The 21395-nt window shown below is 33.0% G+C and overlaps 1 protein-coding gene across 1 annotated transcript in view; it reads right to left on the bottom strand.

Moving 5' to 3' along the window:
• Positions 1–6443: 6443 nt before the first annotated feature.
• Positions 6444–21395, bottom strand: part of LOC114328721 (uncharacterized) — a 30723-nt gene continuing 15771 nt past the window's right edge. Inside the window, exons 3-4 of the mRNA XM_028277664.2 lie at positions 16051–16350; positions 6444–6620 (exon numbers count right to left, since the gene is read on the bottom strand). Of these exons, the coding sequence (XP_028133465.1) occupies positions 6468–6620; positions 16051–16350 (453 nt within the window). The 3' untranslated portion in view covers positions 6444–6467. The remainder of the gene's footprint in view (positions 6621–16050; positions 16351–21395) is intronic.

Consider the following 21395-nt stretch of genomic DNA (forward strand, 5'->3'; position numbering starts at 1 on the left):
TCCATAGCTTTCAAGTCTTCTGCTATATGGTCCCACCACCGGAGTCGAAGTCGTCCACGTGGTCTTCTCCTAGTTCTTCTCCAGCTTCCAGGGACTTCTTCCCAAACCAGCCTTACTGTTCTTTCGTCAGAATGTCTTCTGAGGAATCCTGCTAGTCCAGTCGGGTAAGACGAATAACAGGCCTAACCTTGCATTAGGAGCTGCCCCAAATTTTATTTTTCTAATCTTTAGGGAGGATCAATATTAGTACAAATTTAAAATCTCGACTGAATTCCACCGTTGCATTAGCCGCCATCTTGATTTTAAATGAGAACAGTTTTTGCTCAATATCTCCGCCATTTTCAATTTTTTTACAAAAAGTGTAGAAACTGAAATTGTTGAAAATTCGATTTTCTATAATTTCATTTATTATAATTTTTTTCGTGCGGTCGATATTTTCCGAGTTATGAGGGGAAAATAGTGAGAGTTGGAGCATAATTATTGAATTATTGAATTATCTCGTTTATTATTAGTTTTACAACAAATATGTACCCATACAAAAATGAAGAGAATTAAATTCTACATAATTTTGGTCTCTTTCTTTTTTGCTAAAATTAATATTTAAGGTAGTACGTATGCGGAAATGGCGCGAGCGTAAGACCGGATTGATTTTATAGCAATTGTTTTTGTTCAATATCTACGCCATTTTCAACTAAAGTTGTTCAAAATATAATTTCCTACAATTTCTGTTTAACAATTTTTTTTTTTCGAGTTAGATGGGAAAATAGTAAAAAGTGGTGGGGGAGCATAATTATTGAATTGAATTTTGTTTCCGAGCTGCCTCAAATGTTATAATTCTATCCTGTAGTAGAGATCAATAGTAGTGTAAATTTAAAATCTCGACTGAATTCCGCGGTTGCATTAGCCGCCATATTGATTTTAAACCAGAACTGTTGTGGCTTAATATCTCCGCCATTTTCAACTTTTCGACATAAATGGCGGGAAAGAAAATTGTTGGAAATGCAATTTCCTACAATTTCTTTGGCACAATTTTTTTATACGATCAATATTCTCCGAGTTAAGGGGGAAAATAGTAGAAGGGGAGGGGAAGCATAATTATTGAATTGTCTCATTTATTATTAACTTTACGACAAAATTGTACATAAACAAAAATAAAGAGAATTATATTTTATACAATTTTTGAAACTTCCAATGAAACATGAACCAAACTAAATATACAAAAGACATAAAAAGACATTATATGCATTAAGTTCACTTAATTTTTTTAACTAGCGAGTTTTATTGGTTGAATTTGTCTGTCGATATTTTAAGTTTTATGTCAACTAATATATCGTGATGTTTCAACAAATTTTTTTTAATTTTGGACCCTGTTGGGGGGAATTTTCCCATCCCCCCCCTTGTAGACCCGCCACTGGTTCTCTCGAAAAATTGTAGTAAATCGTAATTGCAACAATTTCAGTTCTTACACTTTTTGTCGAAAAGTTGAAAATGGCGGAGATATTGTACAAAAACAATTGTTACAAAATCAATCAGGTCTTACGCTCGCACATTTACCACATACGTACTACCTTAAATACTGATTTTATCAAAAAAATGTACGGCACCAAAATTGTACAAAATTTAATTCTCCTCATTTTTGTATAGGTATATATTTGTTGTAAAACTAATAATAAACGAGATAATTCAATAATTATCCTACAACTGTCACTATTTTCCCCTCATAACTCGGAAAATATCGACCGCACGAAAAAAATTATAATATATGAAATTATAGAATATCGCATTTTCAACAATTTCAGTTTCTACACTTTTTGTCAAAAAATTGAAAATGGCGGAGATATTGAGCAAAAACCGTTCTCGTTTAAAATCAATATGGCGGCTAACGCAACGGCGGAATTCAGTCGAGATTTTAAATTTATACTAATATTGACCCTCCCTAAAGATTAGAAAAATAAAATTTGGGGCAGCTCCTAATGCAAGGTCAAATGCTATCCCGACTGGGCTATGCCCATTGGAGTCTTTTGGACTTTATTTCTTTCATGATGTTGGCGTATGGGTATAGTTCTTGAAGATCTATATTAGTTTTTATCCTATATTTTCTTGCTGTTTCATCAAACACTGGGCCAAAGATCTTGCTTAGGATTTTTCCTTCGCAAACACGAAGTAGTCTCTTCATGTGCCTTTGTTTTATCGTCCATATTTCGATTCCATACATGATTACGGGTCATATATGATTGTTTTATGTAGTTTCTTTGTAGCATTCCGCATCGATAATCACCTATGATATCTTCTGTGTATTTTTTTATTACACTTTCTATTAGTTACAACTAGAGGATGATATGGTTATCGAGCCAATCTCTGATTATGTATACCTTGGAACGAGAATCCAACAAAGTGGAAGGACAGAATTCGAAATAGAGGAAAGAATTATGAAAGGAAAGAAGGTAATAGTAGCTTCTAACTCACTACTTTGGTCAAAAACCATATCAAAAGAACAGAAAACACAGCTTTATAATAGCATCTTTGAAAGCGTGGTACTGTATGGATGTGAAACCTGGCAACTGAATAAGCGAACAGAACAGAAGTTGCTCGCAGTGGAAATGGACTTCTGGCGAAGATCGGCCTGCATCTCCAGACTCTCACATAAAACGAATGAACGGGTGCAAGATATTATGAATAGGAAAACAAGCATAATTGAAGAAGTCCAACAAAAACAACTTTGTTGGTATGGCCATGTACAAAGAATGGAGGAACATCGACTCCCAAAGCTAATAATGAAATGACAACCCCGGAAAGAAGGAAAAGGGGCAGGGGCAGACCGAAAACAACCTGGATAAGTGGAATCCAGAAAGCCATGTCTGATAGAGATCTCCGACCAGGAGATTGGACAGGTCGACGCGGCTGGAGAATAGAAACCGGAAGGCGCAGGACGCTATAAACCGGTGTTACTTTCTATTAGTATATCAATAATAAGGCAAATTTTTTGAAATCCACTAATGTGTCTCTGTTGGTGAAAAAAAGTTGTACAAGTGGCAACGGCGGATCCAGCAACATGGCAAGGTGAGGGCAATGAAATAAAAATTTCCTCGTCACTGGCGTAGGCAGGATTCTATTTTGGGGAAAGGGCTATTACTTTCTTTTTCTTCATGTTCCTTATCCTTTCAGAACGTTGGTTAGCATCATAGCTATCTTAATTTTATTCACTGCCACCCTAAATGAACCACGAAGTGCTTCTTCGTCCTGCACTGCGTTTGCCTTATATTTTCACTTGCATAATATTTTGTAGCAACCTATATTTGGGACCTCTTATTACATGTCCGAAATACTGCTCCAGCTTTCTCTTGTTGATGCCTTTTATAATCGCAGTAGTCTTTCTAAAACGTTCTAGTATTGTGCAGTTTCGAATCTTCTCCACCCAAGAAACTCTTAAAATTCTTCTATAGCACCACATCTCGAAAGCCTCAAGGCGATTTAGATCGATTATATTCACAGTCCAAGTATATCATACAGTAAGACCAAGAACACGTACTTCGCTTTTAGCAGCGAAGTAGGCGCATCCTTAATGCCAATTTTAGATCTCTGTTACATAATAATTTGGACATCCTTCTAAAAGCGGCTTTTATTCGGAGGGTTTTTAGCAAATGATCAAAACTATACCGACAAACGAAGACAGGAGATTCTTCAGATAATTTTAAGATATTTTAACTCAATTCACCTAGTCCGAAAATGCTTCCTAAGCGAGCTAGAGAGCTCTTTGAAGATGGCGTTTTGTAATTAGTTTTACTTAAATACCTCCAGAACGTTTTAATTTAAAAAAAAAACGAAAATCGGTACGTATATTTATTTTTCGGAGATAAATCCATTCCATCCATTGCCAATTTCTAGTACCGATCATAGGCGTCCGTTTTGGGTAGGGCAACGGTTATTTTATCACATCCCTTTTTTGTCTTTAAATTTTAAGCATTTTTTACACTGGATTATTAAATTGTGAGGTATTCTAGTACTAAAAGGTACTCTTGGTTTAAGTCGGTAGGACACACGGTTTTCTAGAAAAATCGATTTGAAAATTTTGCGTTTTTTAATTTGAATAAAAATTGAAAAAAATTTCAAAAGAAAGGGTGTATTTTACCAACTTAAAGCAAAAGAAACTTTTAGTACTGGAGTACCTCATGATTTAATAATCTAGTGTCAAAAATGCTTAAAAAATAAAGACAAAAATGTTCTGCGATAAAATAGCCGTTAACCTACCCAAAACGAACGCATATGACCCGTACTAGAAATTCGCAATTAATGAAATCGATTCATGAAATATAAATGAACGTACGAGTTTTTGGATTTCTAAATAGTTTTTTTTTTATTTTTTTTTTGGAAATTCAAAAAAGGAAAAATTTTCAAATCGATTCTTCTAGAAAACCGTGTATCCTATCGACCTAAAACAAGAGTACCTTTTGGTTGTAGAATACCTCACGATTTAATAGTCCAGAGTCAAAAATGCTTAAAAGTTAAAGATAAAAAAAGTTATGCAATAAAATAACGTGTTACTCTACCCAAAACGGACGACCATGACCGGTATTAGAAATTCGCAATACATGGAGTCGATTTATCCCTAAAAGATAAATATGTGTACCAATTTTTTTTCTCAAGAGAAGCGTTTTGGAGTTATTTAAGAAAAACTAATTACAAGACGCTATTTTCAAAGAGCTCTAGCTCCCTTAGGAAGCATTTTCGGACTAGGTAAATTGAGTTAAAATATCTTAAAATTATCTGAGGAATCCCCTGTCTTCGTTTGTCGGTAGAGTTTCTGGACACCCTGTATATGTAGGGAATATAATGTAGAAAACAATGCACTTAAAAGTACAAAGTACCAAAAAAATAGAGTAAAACAATTCTAAACACAACAACTTTTCATCAAATAGTGGCATCGAGGTAAAACGAACTGAGAATGTTAAAATGCCGACTGAGAACAAGTTTTCATCATTATTCGATTGATAGCAGTACTAGTTGGGTCTCTAGGCTATGTATCCCGTTTTATCCGACTATCCCGTTTTATCCAACTCTCCCCTACATCCAAAGTTTGTAAAATTTAAAGTTACCTTAATAACATTTAATAATTATTTTCTAAAAGATAGTAAAACTTGTAATTTGGTAAAGTTAATCAGTAGTATCAGTAAAATCAAAAACCAACTATATATGTTATTAATTCACTATTAGACGAAAACGCAGTATTGCTCGAAATATATCACATAAATTAAATCACACAAATTTATTAATAATATTTTCTATATTAATTTTAAATTAAAATGAACATGGAGTAAAGCTAGACCTAACAATCGATTATGACTCCTTTTGTTTCTAAGCCAAGTTTTAAGGCGTTTGAAATCAGGAACGATCGTTAATTTTATATAATTAATTTTATTTAATTTCTATATTAATTTTAAATCAAAATGAACATGGAGTAAAGATAGACCTAATAGTAACAATCGATCCAGACTCATTTTGTTTCTACGCCAAGTAGCCAAGTTTTAACGCGTTTAAAAGCAGAAAACGATCGTTCTGCACGTGATGTACTAAAAGGCAAAGTAAGCAATATTTGTAATAGTATTTTACAATGTGGAAACACGTCTTCATCGCAAAATTTAAAGCTTTGCATGACTGAATTTTTACTGTTTGTACTTCAGATCTTAAAATAGCCTCAGATGAGAATGACATTTTTTGAAACGAGACTTACTCATTAATTTGCCACAAAGAATCTGGTCTCAATAAATTGATATATGGTCTCTGGCATTAGATGGTAATAAACAGATTTATTGTGAGCATTTTTCATTTACTATGTTCTGAAGACTTTTAATAATCTTCGATTCCAAGGAACTCTGTGTTATGTTTCAGTTATTCAGTTATCAACAGGACACAAAACTCACTATTTATTTTCAATCGTAATTATCTCTTTCTTAAAAAAACTGTCAGTAGACACCAGGCGAGGTCTCAAGGAGGGGGCAATTGACCCCATTGACCCTCCCTTGGATCCGCGCCTGACAAGTGGAATATTATCCTCTTATTGAAAACCATTATCTATATTACACATAAATTCAGCATTAGCAAAACGTTCTCTTATTGTCATCGGCGACAATGTGCTTCCAGCCATTGTAATCCATATCAAGGCTTTGGTTATGGTAATGATTTCCTTTATTTCTTGAAGAGTCTAACCACTGCCAATACAAGTTAAAACCCTCTTACTAAAGTAGCTTCTATAGATCATTTTAAATATTTCTCTTATATTCAACAAAGATATCTCTTTTTTCTTGGTAATGGTATCTTATTCTGAACACTAAACGGTACCATCCGTATCACAAATTGTGATCTAAAATCTAAAAACTGAGTTTTGCCTTATTCATATCCGTATTCTCTAAACTTAATTTAAGTACTTAAAAATATAAATAAAACAATTATTTTGTTTTCAATTTATTAAGTTACAAAAAATCATTATCACACATATGTTTTATAATAGGTAAAGTTGATCTATAAAAGAAGGCATGGTCAAATTCAATACCCAAATCTTGCTTTTTATCTGGTTTAGATTGCTCATCATTAGATCTATCCATTATCTCGCCAATATTAGGTACCTAAAATATTATAAGTGTTAGGAGCATTAAACCGATTAAGCTGTGGATTGGTAATTTATAATGAGACAAGCATAAGAAAAATCATTAGAACACAATGTACTGGCAGTGTATTAAATGTTTAAAGGACCTTAAGAAGGCATTTGATTCAGTCAATTCGTACTCTACGAGCTCCGTAGTGGGAAAGTTTTGGGGTAGTTCTGATTTCTTTCATTATATATGGATTTTCGGCTGCTGAATCCGAATATGAGGTTTGCGGACAAAATTTATAGCCAGAACTATGAAAAAATCGCGAGAAAATCGAATAATTTCAGCTTTTTTCCGCTTTTTTGCTCAAATCTCGAAAATTATTAACTTTTAGTAAATGGTCTGTTAACAGAAATTAAAGTATTTAAAATTATCTACAAATATCATTATTTACTTTTTTTTTCAGACGAACCGTTCGGTCTAAATTGCAAGTTGAAAACTGCCAATTTTTAACGGTCTCGGCAAAACCCACTTTTACATTCCAAAACTTTAGTTTTTATTAGAATGCTGTCATTTGATAAATTTCTTCTAGTTTTCTGTACAAATAATAAATGTTAGTTCATAATAATGATTATGGTATGTCTCTTCTCACAGCTTCCATGAATCCATTCCATCCTAAAATACCGAGAATGTCTCTGCTTTTCCCTTAGAGCCACAGAAGATCAGGCACAGATGGAGTCACAGTTTCAGTTGGTGTGAACATTCCCTTCGGATCTTGATTTCTGATAAACCTTGAGGTTTTGTCTTTTCAAAATGTATCAGTTGAACAGCTCTCTGACATCCATAAACCTCAGGTGCGGGTTTAGTTTTTAGCCGAGGAATGGATTGGTTAGGAGCTATTGCATGTTTTGGTGCAATACAAGAAATGCCACCCATGACGTAAAAAGTGTGGTATCTGGTATCCATCGATTGTATATACGTTAACCCTTTCTGTCCCAACTCTGCATATACATATACAGAGAGAGTCTGTAAAGTGGAATAAATTCAATATCTCAAATACTAATTGTTTTTTTGGAAAATGCTCAGACCCGTCGATTAGTATTTCAAATTGTCCTTTTTGACATTCAATAAAAATGTATACAGGGTGTCCCAGTTTAGAGATATGACGTCATCGTCGATTTTCTTAAATGGCAACACTATCATTTTGATAGCTAATTTGATAGGGTTTGTAAAGTTATACATAACTGCAAAATATCCAATTTTTATTCTCTACCATTTACAAGATAATAGAAAATAACAAAGTTATATCTGTAATTTGGAATATATTCAATAATTAAAATACTAACTGTTTTTTTGAAAAATGCTCAGACCCGTCGATTAGTATATCAAATTGTCATTTTTGACATATAATAATAATGTATACAGGGTGTCCCAATTTAGAGATATGACGTCATCGTTGATTTTCTTAAATGGCAACACTAACATTTTGATAGCTATTTTGATAGCGTGTGTAAAGTTATACACATCTGAAAAATTTCAAAATTTTATTCCCTACCATTTACAAGATAATAAAAAATAAAAGTTATGAAGAACAAGAAGTAATCAAATAATAATTGAATTTATTTATTTCAATTAAGCAAATGCTCATAACGTTGCCCATTGACAATTTGACAATAATTGAGGGCAACATTATGAGATTTTGCTTAATTTATTGAAATAATTAAATTCAATTATTAGTTGATTACTTCTTTTTCATAACTTTGTTATTTTTTATTATCATCTAAATGGTAGAGAATACAAATTTGAAATTTTGCAGTTGTGTATAACTTTACACACCCTATCAAAATAGCTATCAAAATGACAGTGTTGCCATTTAAGAAAATCAACGATGACGTCATATCTCTAAATTGGGACACCCTGTATACATTATTATTATATGTCAAAAAGGACAATTTGATATACTAATCGACGGGTCTGAGCATTTTTCAAAAAAACAGTTAGTATTTTAATTATTGAATATATTCCAAATTACAGATATAACTTTGTTATTTTCTATTATCTTGTAAATGGTAGAGAATAAAAATTTGATATTTTGCATTTATGTATAACTTTACAAACCCTATCAAATTAGCTATCAAAATGACAGTGTTGCCATTTAAGAAAATCGACGATGACGTCATATCTCTAAATTGGGACACCCTGTATACATTATTATTGAATGTCAAAAAGGACAATTTGAAATACTAATCGACGGGTCTGAGCATTTTCCAAAAAAAACAATTAGTATTTGAGATATTGAATTTATTCCACTTTACAGACTCTCTCTGTATATGTTTTTGAAAAAGTGGGTCTGTATTCCCAGCCGCCTTATATATACGTTCAAGGTGTTACGGTCTCAATTTACCAAAGCTGAAAATATGCGTTGCTTATAAAATTTTAGACTCATTGGTGTCCCAATGCCGTAGAAATATGTCCGAAAATGTTAGATTATTGTTCCCAAAGCCTCAAAATGTTGTCACCTAAGACAGGCCATGCAGACCTATTGCCGTATATATTTGTTCATATATTTTAGATATATTATGCTATATTGTAGCACTGGTGGCAACGCTTATAGGTAGCTGCTAGAAGGTGAAGCGTTTGTAGCCACAGAAAAGACGAGAAAAAAAAAGAAGCGAATCGAGATACATGTGTGCAAGATGCGGAGTCGGCCTTTGCGTATTGTCATGTTTTGAGGAGTACCACACAAAAGAAAACTTTTAATGTTAATTTACATTACATTATTTTTTTTAAGTTAGTTACATTTTTTCTGGTTGGTTTTGCTCTCTAATGAGTACTTTTGAAAAGAAAGCGTTTAAGTTGGTTAAAAAAACTCATTAAAAAACATGTTTTGGTCATTTATTTGTTTATTTATATGCGACGTATATATGTATAAGGCAATGGGACTCTAAGCATGAAAAAACCTTTGGGATTGAGGGAACAACATGCAAATTAAGGCCTGGCATAGAAAGGGTTAAAATCAGCGTTTTCGTACATCTGTTGTATAAAGCACGGCTGGTCAATTTTCTGCGAATCGCCTGCGATTGCTGACACTTCCAGATAAGCAACGCGCTTGCTCAAAGTCTTGTAGCGGCAGTAAGGCCCAGATAGTTGGTCTTCACCATTCCTTGCAGGGTTGGCCGTTTTCTCTACAAAAAGTACGGCTCAAGAAAATAGGTTGATGTAGTTTCCTCTTGGGGGTTTTTTTCATCCTATACGGAAGATGTTCGCCTGGAAGTGTCAGCATTCGTAGGCGATCCGCAGACAATTGACCTGCCGTGCTTTACACAGCAGGTGTACGATAACGCTGATTTTAACGTATTACATACAATCGACGAATACTATACTTTTCACGTCATATGTGGCATTTCTTGTATTGTAACAAAACATGTAGTAGTTCGTAAGCAATTCATTCCTCGGATAAAAAAAACCCGCGCCTGAGGTTTATGGAAGTCAGGGAGCTGTTCAACTAATTAATTTTAAAAGGACAAAACCTCAAGGTTTATCAGAAATCAAGATAATAGATCCGAAGGAAATGTTCACACCAACTGAAACTGTGACTCCATCTGTGCCTGATCTTCTGTGGCTCTAAGGGAAAAGCAGAGACATTTCCGGCCTCTTAGGACGGAATGGACTCATGGAAGCTGTCGCAAGAGACATACCATACCTATGAACTAACATTTATTATTTGTAGGCAGATTTGGGCAGCCCTTAATCGAATTCGAACAAACTGTGGAAGATGCGCCGACTCCCTCCACAGATGGGGTAAACTCCCCTCGCCTTCTTGTGACTGCGGCGCTGCAAGACAGACGATCAGTCACATTGTTCAGGACTGCCCACGCAGAGCATACACAGGCGACCCTATAGACTTTGTAATGGCAACCGAAGGGTCAATCGAATATATAAAAAAAATTGGACATCTGTTTGTGATGCATTGTATAATGCATAAATCTAAATATTATATTCTGTGATATACTTAAGCCATACGCTAAATAAATAAATAAATATTATTTGTACAGAAAACTAGTAGAAATTTATCAAATGACAGCATTCTAATAAAAACTAAAGTTTTGGAATGTAAAAAGTGGGTTTTGCCGAGACCGTTAAAAATTGGCAATTTTCAACTTGTACTTTAGACCAAACGGTTCGTCTGAAAAAAAAAGTAGATAGTGATGTTTGTAGATAATTTTAAGTACTTTAATTTCTGTTAATAGACCATTTACTAAAAGTTACAAGTTTTCGAGATTTGAGCAAAAAAGCGGAAAAAAGCTGAAATTTTTCGCTTTTTTCGCGATTTTTTCAATGTTTCAGCAAGAAATTTTGTCCGCAAACCTCATATTCGGATTCAGCAGCCCAAAATCCATATATAATGGAAGAAATCAGGACTACCCCAAAACTTTCCTAGTCAAAACACAATTTTACTGATTCAATTTGGCAGATTCAAATTAAACAAAGTTATCCACTTATTGTACGCCGTACGCATACCTTTAGGAACAATCAAAAATAGGAACAATCACAAAATAATTGGTTATAACAGCAAATCTACTATGTAAATTGGAGCTAGAGGGTAGGCTAATAGAAAAAGTGATGGAGTTTAAATATCTAGGCATCACACTATACAGGGTGAGACAGATAAAAGTCCTATTAGAACCATCTCGAGAACTAAAGGCAACAGGATTATGAAAATCGGAATAAAGGGGTTTTGAAGAGTGATCTATTCAACGAAAATATTTTCATCTATTTGCTACTTCCGGTTATACCGGAAGTTGCTTATAACTTCGTTTTTTTAATGGGACACCCTGTATATTTTTACATTTTTGGATTCTCCTCGATGTCTTCTTTCTTAAAATATTAGGTTTTGTAATATTATATAGGGTTGTTTAAAAGATAATTACGTTTTTTTTCTTAATTTCGTAGCAACATTCACACCCTGTAGAATTGTATTAGTTTGACATCGAAAACTCTATTTACGTTCAAATGGTTTTTAATATAGTCTATTATTGTTATTAATTGTTAGTATAGCTAATTTTTTAATTTTGGTATAAAGGGTTGGTCGAAACTCGAATGAGTATTTTCTGAGTTTTCTTAAATGAAACACCCTGTATTTTAGTATTGTAAGGGAATGATATTTTATGGTACTTTTTTATTTATTAAGCATTCCCTATACCTATCTGCTTTAAATTGTGAGTTATGGGTGATTCAAACCAAATATTAATTGTAAAAAAATACGTGTTTTATTAGGTTGGCCGTGATAATATTCAATCACAAATAATTTTTCGGAAATGAATAGATATTAATCTGGACTAGACTGATCCTTAAAATTAGCAATAATGGTTGAGCTATCAAAATAACTACGTAATTAAGCTTGTTGGTTCAATTAACAATTAAGCACAAACAAAAGAAGTTAGGTATAGAGAATGCTTAAGAAATAAAAAAGTATAATAAAATATCATTTCATTACAATACTGAAATATAGGGTGTTCCATTTAAGAAAACTCAGAGAATATTTTTTCCGAGTTTCGACCAACCCTGTACACTAAAACTAAAAAATTAGCTATACTAACAATTCTTAACAATAGTAGACTATATTAAAAACCATTTAAACATAAACAGAGTTTTTGTTGTCAAACTGCTACAATTCTACAGTGTGTGAATATTGCTACGAAATTTAGAAAAAAACGTAATTATCTTCTAAACTACCCTGTATAATTTTACAAAACCTCATATTTTGAGAAAGAAGACATCGATGGGAATTTAAAAATCTAAAAATATACAAGATGTCCCATTTAAAAAAAACGAAGTTATAGCAACATCTGGTATGACTGGAAGTAGCAAATAAGTGAAAATATTTTCATTATACAGTGCTAGTCAAAAGTCCGTACCCCCCCTCGTATCTTTTGAACGGTTATACCTATAATAGTGAAATTTGGAGGGAGGAAATAAACGGACGTAAGCTTCTTAACTAGTCATGACAGGTGACGTAATAGTGACCATAGGCGGACATTTGAATTTTTATTAATTAAATGCGAAACTACAATATTATATTTATTTACTTTATTCACCAAAATCAAAATCAACTTAAACCAAAAAAAAATAGTATGACTGAATAAGTATTTTAAATACCTTTCAAACGAGGTATCACTTGCCATAAGGTCCCATTTCAAATTATCGGTCACAGTGGCTCTGTAACGTCATCTGTCACTATTACGTCACCTCTCATAACTAGTTAAGAAGCTTAAGTCCGTTTATTTCCTCCCTCCAAATTTCACTATTATGGGTATAACCGTTCAAAAGATACGAGGGGGGGTACGGACTTTTGACTAGCACTGTATAGATCACTCTTTAAGAGCACTTCACTCCAATTTTAATAACTCTGTTGCCTTTAGTTCTTGATATATTTCTATTTAACCCTTATCCGGGCGAGGTGGGTCCAACGTGCCCGAGACGCCAATTCTTTTATCATAAACTGATAGACAATTTTTTGTTGAATTTTATGCATCACTTAATTTGTTTAGAAGTATGTTTCCTTTAACATAGTCATGAGCTATTCAAACAATTCAGTAGTAATTGCACAAGAGCTCTGAAATTATTGAATTTTTCCCGAGTGACACTTTGACAGTTTTAATTTCACGAGACAAAGGCTAGTGAAATTATGTCAAAGTGTCACGAGAGCAAAAATTCTATATTAATTTCAGAGGTCGAGTGCAATTTGTTGCGATTATTTCATTAATAAAACTGTTCAAAACCAAAATTTTATTGTAATTTATTTATGTAAGTACCATTAAACACACAGTTTTTATAAATATTTGACGATTGAAAGTCATCACTTTTATAATTTTTAAAACATTAATTGTCATTAATGTCACTGAATGTATTTTTTCGTAGCAACGAAGGGCATCTGACGTAATATACTTAACGACGGGAGATTATCAGTAGTAATTGCACAAAAGCTCTGAATTTATTGAATTTTTCCCGAGTGACACTTTGACAGTTTTAATTTCACGAAACGAAGGCTAGTGAAATTATGTCAAAGTGTCACGAGAGCAAAAATTCTATATTAAGTTCAGAGGTCGAGTGCAATTTGTTGCGATTATTTCATTAATAAAACTGTTCAAAACCAAAAAGTTATTGTAATTTATTTATGTACGTACCATTAAACACACAGTTTTTATAAATATTTGACGATTGAAAGTCATCACTTGTATCATTTTTAAAACATTAATTGTCATTAATATCACTGAATGTATTTTTCGGCGGGCGTAATTTCGGCCGGTAATCCCTTGGCCTACCTGCATAAATCAAGGGGTACCATTTATGACAGGGGTAATTTCGGCCGAGGGGTTGATGTTTACGATGAGACTAAAATATTGGTAATTACACTCCTGGGGTACTCTACACTCTAATACCCGAAAGTTAGGTTTTGACGAAGCGTTAGGTCTTCCTCCTTTGAAAATTGTACTGTGTAATATATAATATAATATATTAATTTTTTAAAATTAGCAAAATTTCGGTTCAAAACGAATAAGAAGTAATTAAGAAGCAACTTAAAACCTCCGGCCGAATTTACCTACCGGCTTTTAGTACCTGCCCTTTTTCCGGCCGAAATGACATCCGCCCGTATTTTTTCGTAGCAACGAAGGGCATCTGACGTAATATACTTAACGACGGGAGATTATCAGTAGTAATTGCACAAGAGCTCTGAAATTATTGAATTTTTCCCGAGTGACACTTTGACAGTTTTAATTTCACGAGCCGAAGGCGAGTGAAATTATATCAAAATGTCACGAGAGCAAAAATTCTATATTAATTTGTCGAGTGCAATTTGTTGCGATTATTTCATTAATAAAACTGTTCAAAACCAAAATTTTATTGTAATTTATTTATGTAAGTACCATTAAACACACAGTTTTTATAAATATTTGACGATTGAAAGTCATCACTTTTATAATTTTTAAAACATTAATTGTCATTAATGTCACTGAATGTATTTTTTCGTAGCAACGAAGGGCATCTGACGTAATATACTTAACGACGGGAGATTATCAGTAGTAATTGCACAAGAGCTCTGAATTTATTGAATTTTTCCCGAGTGACACTGTGACAGTGTCACGAGAGCAAAAATTCTATATTAATTTCAGAGGTCGAGTGCAATTTGTTGCGATTATTTCATTAATAAAACTGTTCAAAACCAAAATTTTATTGTAATTTATTTATGTAAGTACCATTAAACACACAGTTTTTATAAATATTTGACGATTGAAAGTCATCACTTGTATCATTTTTAAAACATTAATTGTCATTAATGTCACTGAATGTATTTTTTCGTAGCAACGAAGGGCATCTGACGTAATATACTTAACGACGGGAGATTATCAAAAATTATCGATTTAATTCAGATTTCTGTAGCTCTCTATTGGTCAGAATCTCCTATGAATGAAATAATCAAAAATTATCGATTTAATTCGGATTTTTGTAGCTTTCTATTGGTCAGAATCTCTTAATATAAAATAATCATTATAATTTTTGAAATTATTGCGTCGAAAAAATTTTGTCACGTAAAGGGGCAACAGGGGCCCGTCGGACCCTATTTGTATTTATACCTAAAGTATAAATCTTTGTTACAGAAGTTAATCTGACAGTCAGATAATGCTTTTGTGGATTATCTAAACGACTTTTATGAATCCAGAAATCCAATAATAAAGTTAGACTTTAACTGTAACAATTAACGTAAACGTCTCTTTGATGTGAACATCCAAAGCGATTCTTACAATAGGTGTTATATCTATTCTAAATGAATTTTAAAAACTGGTAATCATTGTTGGAATGCAATAATGTTGTTAGGTAGGTACTTATACATATTTTGAAAAAAAAAATAATGCATCTGCTATCAGTCGTTTGACATCGATGTTAGTGCCGACAACTAAGCTCCTAAAATTATATTGAATTACATTGAAAGTAGATAGAGCGAATAAAATGTCCTGAAAACCATTATCAGCTGCAAAACTGCAAGATATTTTTTATAATTTATGGGATTCCGAAATTCAGGGTGAAACATTGTGCAAAAATACACGTTATATATTTTTTCCGTTGAAACGAATGTCTTAGTTATTTTTTTATACTCATTTAAAATTTTAAAATCGTTTTTAAATTTAAATGTCCCGCCGAAAATAAAAAAAAAAATTCGGACACAACTTTTAAAGCTTACAACTTTTTTATTTAAAGTTTTTCGGTATCTCTCGATACGGCTGAGATAAAAGATAAAAACATAAAAAGCCTAGTTAGGCTCTAGCTGGGTCACATGACCACCTAGGGGGCTAAAAAGTCAGAAAGTTAGTTTCACTATATATGCTAAACGGTGACCTATATGGAATTCGAATCGAGTTGAGGGCACTTTTCATCATCTTACCCGGCTAGGCCCTTTAAACCCTACCTCTTTTAGTTCCCTAGTTTTGTGTAACCACAAGAGCAAGCCCATTAAAGAACCAAATGCACTGTACTCCTTCCACTCCTTCTTAAGTGCATGGAATGGGAAAATTTTTTCAACGTCACAGTTATAACTTTTCAACGTCTCACTCAGACTGTCGTGATATTCTTTTAGGAGGTCGTCTAGTTTTTCTAAGTTCTCCTTCCCAGTGCTTGCATAAAAACTATATGTTAGATCCATAACTGGGGTGCCTAGCCACGACATCTGGAAATCAATTAGTTGAATATCTTCTATGGTACCTGATTCCTAAAACATTAGTAAAAGCTGTTAGTTACTGAGATACTTAGTAGTATATTTTATAGTATGCCAGTGATGCTATCATGCTATCACTGATATCACTGGGTTTTTCGCAGGTTACTGAGTGTGTGAGTTTAAGGAGACTTTCACTTTCTAAATTTCCAAAAAATCGATACATTCCTTATTATCATAGAAATACTCTCCTAAAATTTTATTAAGAAATTGGAAATATGGTTCATTCCACCAACATACGACTGTTTTGGATTATCGGGACAACGAATATTTCGACAACGATTATAAGAAGTACGAAAGTAAGTGGCTCTGATAATTATTCCAATAAACAGCAATGTTTTTTGCAATTTATTTTTGTTCTTCATATTTTGCGCAATAAAATATTCGTTGTCGAAATAATCCAACACAGTCGTATATTCGTGGAATAGGGTATATAAACAAAGTTATAGCTAAAACAAATCGGAAATAAAGAAGGCATTGAAAGAAATAAAAAACAACAAATCGCCTGGAAAAGACGGAATAACTGCAGAGATGCTGAAATATGGTGAAAAAGTGATAAATAATACTCCCCATTCCCTTTTTAACAAAATATTAAAAGAAAAAAGAATCCCAAACAACTGGAAGAAATCCGTAACCATTATCCTACACAAGAAAGTGGACAAAGCAGATATAAAAAAAACTAAAGTCCCATAACGCTCCTCAGTGTAATGTATAAACTCCTAACAAAAATTTTGTTAGGAGTTTTGTTTGTCAATATATTGACGACAAAATTCGACTCGAAAGAACAAGCTGGTTTTAGAAAGGGATTTAGCACAAGTGACCATTTATTAAGTATGAAAATCCTTATAGACTGAGCAAATGAATACCACATTCCCCTATATATAGCGTTCATAGATTTCAATAAGGCTTTTAACAGTGTCGAACATTGATCAGTGAGAAGTTCTGTGATTAACAGCAGAATTGACCACAGATATACACAGACCTAATAGCCAATATACAGTGATGAGCATGCTAATAACCGGCAAAATAGCACAAAAGATGGAAAACGTATTAAGTTGTGAGATAAAAAGGAATGAAACTAGTCGAGCTGGGACATTTAGCGATATTAACCTAAAAATTTACATTATATTGATTATTTCCTACCTTTAGACGTATCGGACGAGTTTAGCAACTGCCACTGTCACAGTGACAGTTGTAGTTGACATACTCCTCTGATACGTATAAATGCGGGAAACAATCAATATATTGTAACTTTATATGTTAATATCGCTAAATTTACCAGCTCGACTAGTTTTATTTCTTGTTATCTCACAACTTAATACGTTTTCCATCTTTTGCGCTATTTTGCCGGTTATTAACACGCTCATCACTGTATGTAAAGAAGCCACAACAACATAATTATTAAAGTATACGAAGGAACACAATCAATTCAAATAAACAGAGGCGTGAGACAGGGGTGACACAATATCACCAAACTTCAATTAGGCTCTGGAAGATATTTTTAAAAGATTAGAATGGGAAGAAAAAGGTATAAAAATTTGTGGACAACGCTTGAATCACCAAGGTACGCTGATGACATCGTATTGATAACCGATAAAAAAGAAGAATTGTTTGAAATGATGAAAGAACTGGACATAAAAGCCGGAAAGATAGGCCTTAATATGAACTACAGCAAGATCAAAATCATAACAAATACAGATGAGGACATCACAATGAGGATCGGACAAGATGAAATAGAACAAGTTCACAATTATATATATGTGGGTCAACTTATAAAACTTAACAAGGAAAACCAAACAGCAGCGATCAAAAGAAGAGTTAGAGTGGCATGGGCGGAATTTGGCAAATTAAGCTATATCCTTAAAAACAAAAGATATCCACAACATCTTAAGTTCAAGGTATACAATCAATGCGTACTCCCTGTTCTCACTTACGCTTCCCAAACGTGGACGTTTACAAAAGCAAACATAAGCAAGATCATAAAAACGCAAAGAGCCATAGAAAGGCAAACGTTGCACCTAAGACTAATGGATAGAAAGAGAAACGAGTGGATAAGAGAGAAAACCAAAGTTAGGGATGTTAGACAAGAAGTTGCAAAATGGAAATCCAGATTTGCCGGACACTCTTTAAGACAAAAGGAAGACCGATGGAACAAAAGTCTCATAAATTGGAGACCGTGGAAATATAAACGAAGCAGAGGAAGGCCACAAATGAGATGGGCGGGTGATGTCAAGAAGCACGTGGGCTTTAGGTGGATAACTGTAGCGACAGACAGAGAAGAATGGAGAAGGTTTGGGGAGGCCTATGTCCAAAGATGGACTGAGGAAGGCTAATTAGATAAATAGATAGGTAGTAGAGAGATAGAGCTAAAACTCGTTTGTGCACAACAAGACGCGCGATGCCTCACCTGTGCTTCTGCAATTCGCCAGTTGCTTTCTAAAACTTACAAATAATGGAAGCACGTATTTTATATTACTCAAATTTATCGAAAGTCGTTTTGAAAATCGGAAAAATGATAGGATTTGGTGGTCATTTAACAGGAAGTCGAAGTACAAATGGGGTAAATTGCTCCAAAAAATAAATTTTGTGGCAAATATGTGGTAGAGATAGTCTCTTGTATAACAGCATGTGCCTTTAATGAGTGAGCAAAAATCAACTTCATCGTAATTGACCTTATGGAAAACCACGACAAATAAAAATTGGAGACATAGTAACAACTTCGTCAGAAAATATCGATGAAAATGAATTCATAAATTTTATATAATGTTATCAATAGATAACTAAAATAGTAATTTATTATTATATAATATTTTTATAGAATAAAATTTTATAATAAATGATCATGAAGTATCACGTCAGGATTCGGGCTTAATACGTATTTAAATGTTTTAACCTTACATACTTACTTCATGTGTCTTAATTTACGTTTTTATAATTTTTCTAGTTGTTGTTGTTTATATATCGCGTCAATTTTGTTTAATCATCTACTCAAATTTTTTATACAGTTAATCAGAATATAACATTTTGAATGAGCATAAAAAATATTATTTCTAAAAAGAATTTAATGCACAATGCGGAGGAGGTATGCAGATAATCTGCTTTCTATTTAATTTGTGCTTTCTATGTGTTCACATGAACCAGAGTTGTTGACCATATTCCTGAATAACATAAACGATAAAGAAGAGACAATAATATTTACGATGGACAAGGAATATAATGTCTAGAGAGCGGAATATATGCAAAGTGCATATAGATGCATATATTGCATATTTTCAGACAACAAACACAGCATTGCATATTTAAGCTAAACACGATTTATTTTGCATATTTTAAAAATAAATTATATAAAAGTTTAAAATTTTCCTCTCTTAGTTGGAATTTTATAACTTCGATATGAACGAGCTCGTTATTTATCTATCTATCGCTCATCTGGACTTTCCCATTACTACCTGAATTTAACAATTATGGGTGTTCCCAGAAAAATATTATTTTATTAGCGTAGCAAGTCGTAGGTACCTACCTGCTTTTAAGGGTCTAATAATTATTTGGTCAGTTTTCGGCCAACATTTGTTTAAAGTAAACGTTGTATCGTATTTAGTGTTTCTGAAATGATTGGTATATATTAAATTTAAATATGTCTACCATTCAAAAAAGTGCTTGGATAAAGTGTTTTCCCGAGTTAAAGCTGAGTGGAGACAAAGTATTTTGTAAGGCCTGTTCCAAAATCGTAAATTACATCCATTTTTAGATTTCATTTTTTAAATGAGGAACTGACAAACAAAAGCATCATGTCCCACAAAAGAAATTTTTCTGGAAAGAGTGTTTTTATTCGACAAATTCGCTTTTACTTCTATAAAGACGGACATAGAGAGGAGCATCAAAATACAAAAATCCATCAAATTTTAGACAATTCCGCTTTTGTTCTTCAGCTTAAGTAACGTACTTTGTTCTTTAAGTAACGTACAAATTGCTAAAGAACTTATGTTCATAAAAGTTAGTTTTAGTATTTTACCAGATCTAATATTCATTAGAACAAAGGAATTTACAATTAAGTGATTCGGTTAATCTTGTTAACACTTTTTCTGCTCATTGTCAAAAAATTCCCGGAAATACAGGGATTACAATTAGAAATAAATTAAAAAATGTTTTAGAAAAAAAATGAGGGCTTCGATTGTTTGAGGAAAGTTGTACGTATTTTTGAAGGCAACTTTTCTGAAGATCTTACGACTTAATATATTCTTTTATTTTTGAGTATTTTTAATATGCATTTGCATATTTAGACAAATTTAGAAAAAAATACCTGCATATTTGTAGTAAAAGTAATACATATATATGCGCATATTTTGGTAATGTTGAGTTGCATATATTCCACTCTCTAATAATAACACACTACCTTTCCTGGACGTTTTAGTCTCAAAGAAGGATACTGGATAATATGAGACTCAGGTGTATAGAAAACAAACACATAGCAATAGTAGCCAAATTACAAATCAAATCACGGTATAAATGGGAAGTAATGGAAGACCTCGAAGTTTCACGAATATTAATAAAGCAGTAAAAGCACACTACAAGAATAACAAAGTAGCTATCAAAAAGGGCAATAGAATATGCAGTCCATTTAAGACCACAAAGGGACTACTACAGTTTATTTTATTCCCTTCAAAATATTCCTGGAAAAAACCCTGAAACCATGGAAAAGAAAGTGCGAAGGAATGGGTATACCAGTAAGGAACGAGTATCTATATAGCATAAGTTTTACTAATGACCAAATAGTGATCGCCCAAGACGAAGATAACCTCAGTTTTGTGATGAGAAAACTGGAACAGGAATAAACGATCAATCTGATTGAAATAAACCTAAACAAAACTGAATACCAGACGACAGAGAATACAGAAATAAAACAGCTGGAAATAGAGGAAGGTAAACACATCAGAGAAACAGACAACTACAAGAATTTAGGTTTCATAATATCAAACAAAGGAACAACGGAAGAAGATATAAAAAATAGACTAGGGCAAACAAGAGATTGCATACGAAAATTT

Source organism: Diabrotica virgifera, chromosome 5, assembly GCF_917563875.1.
Source record: "Diabrotica virgifera virgifera chromosome 5, PGI_DIABVI_V3a".
Classification (NCBI taxonomy): Eukaryota; Metazoa; Arthropoda; class Insecta; order Coleoptera; family Chrysomelidae; genus Diabrotica; species Diabrotica virgifera.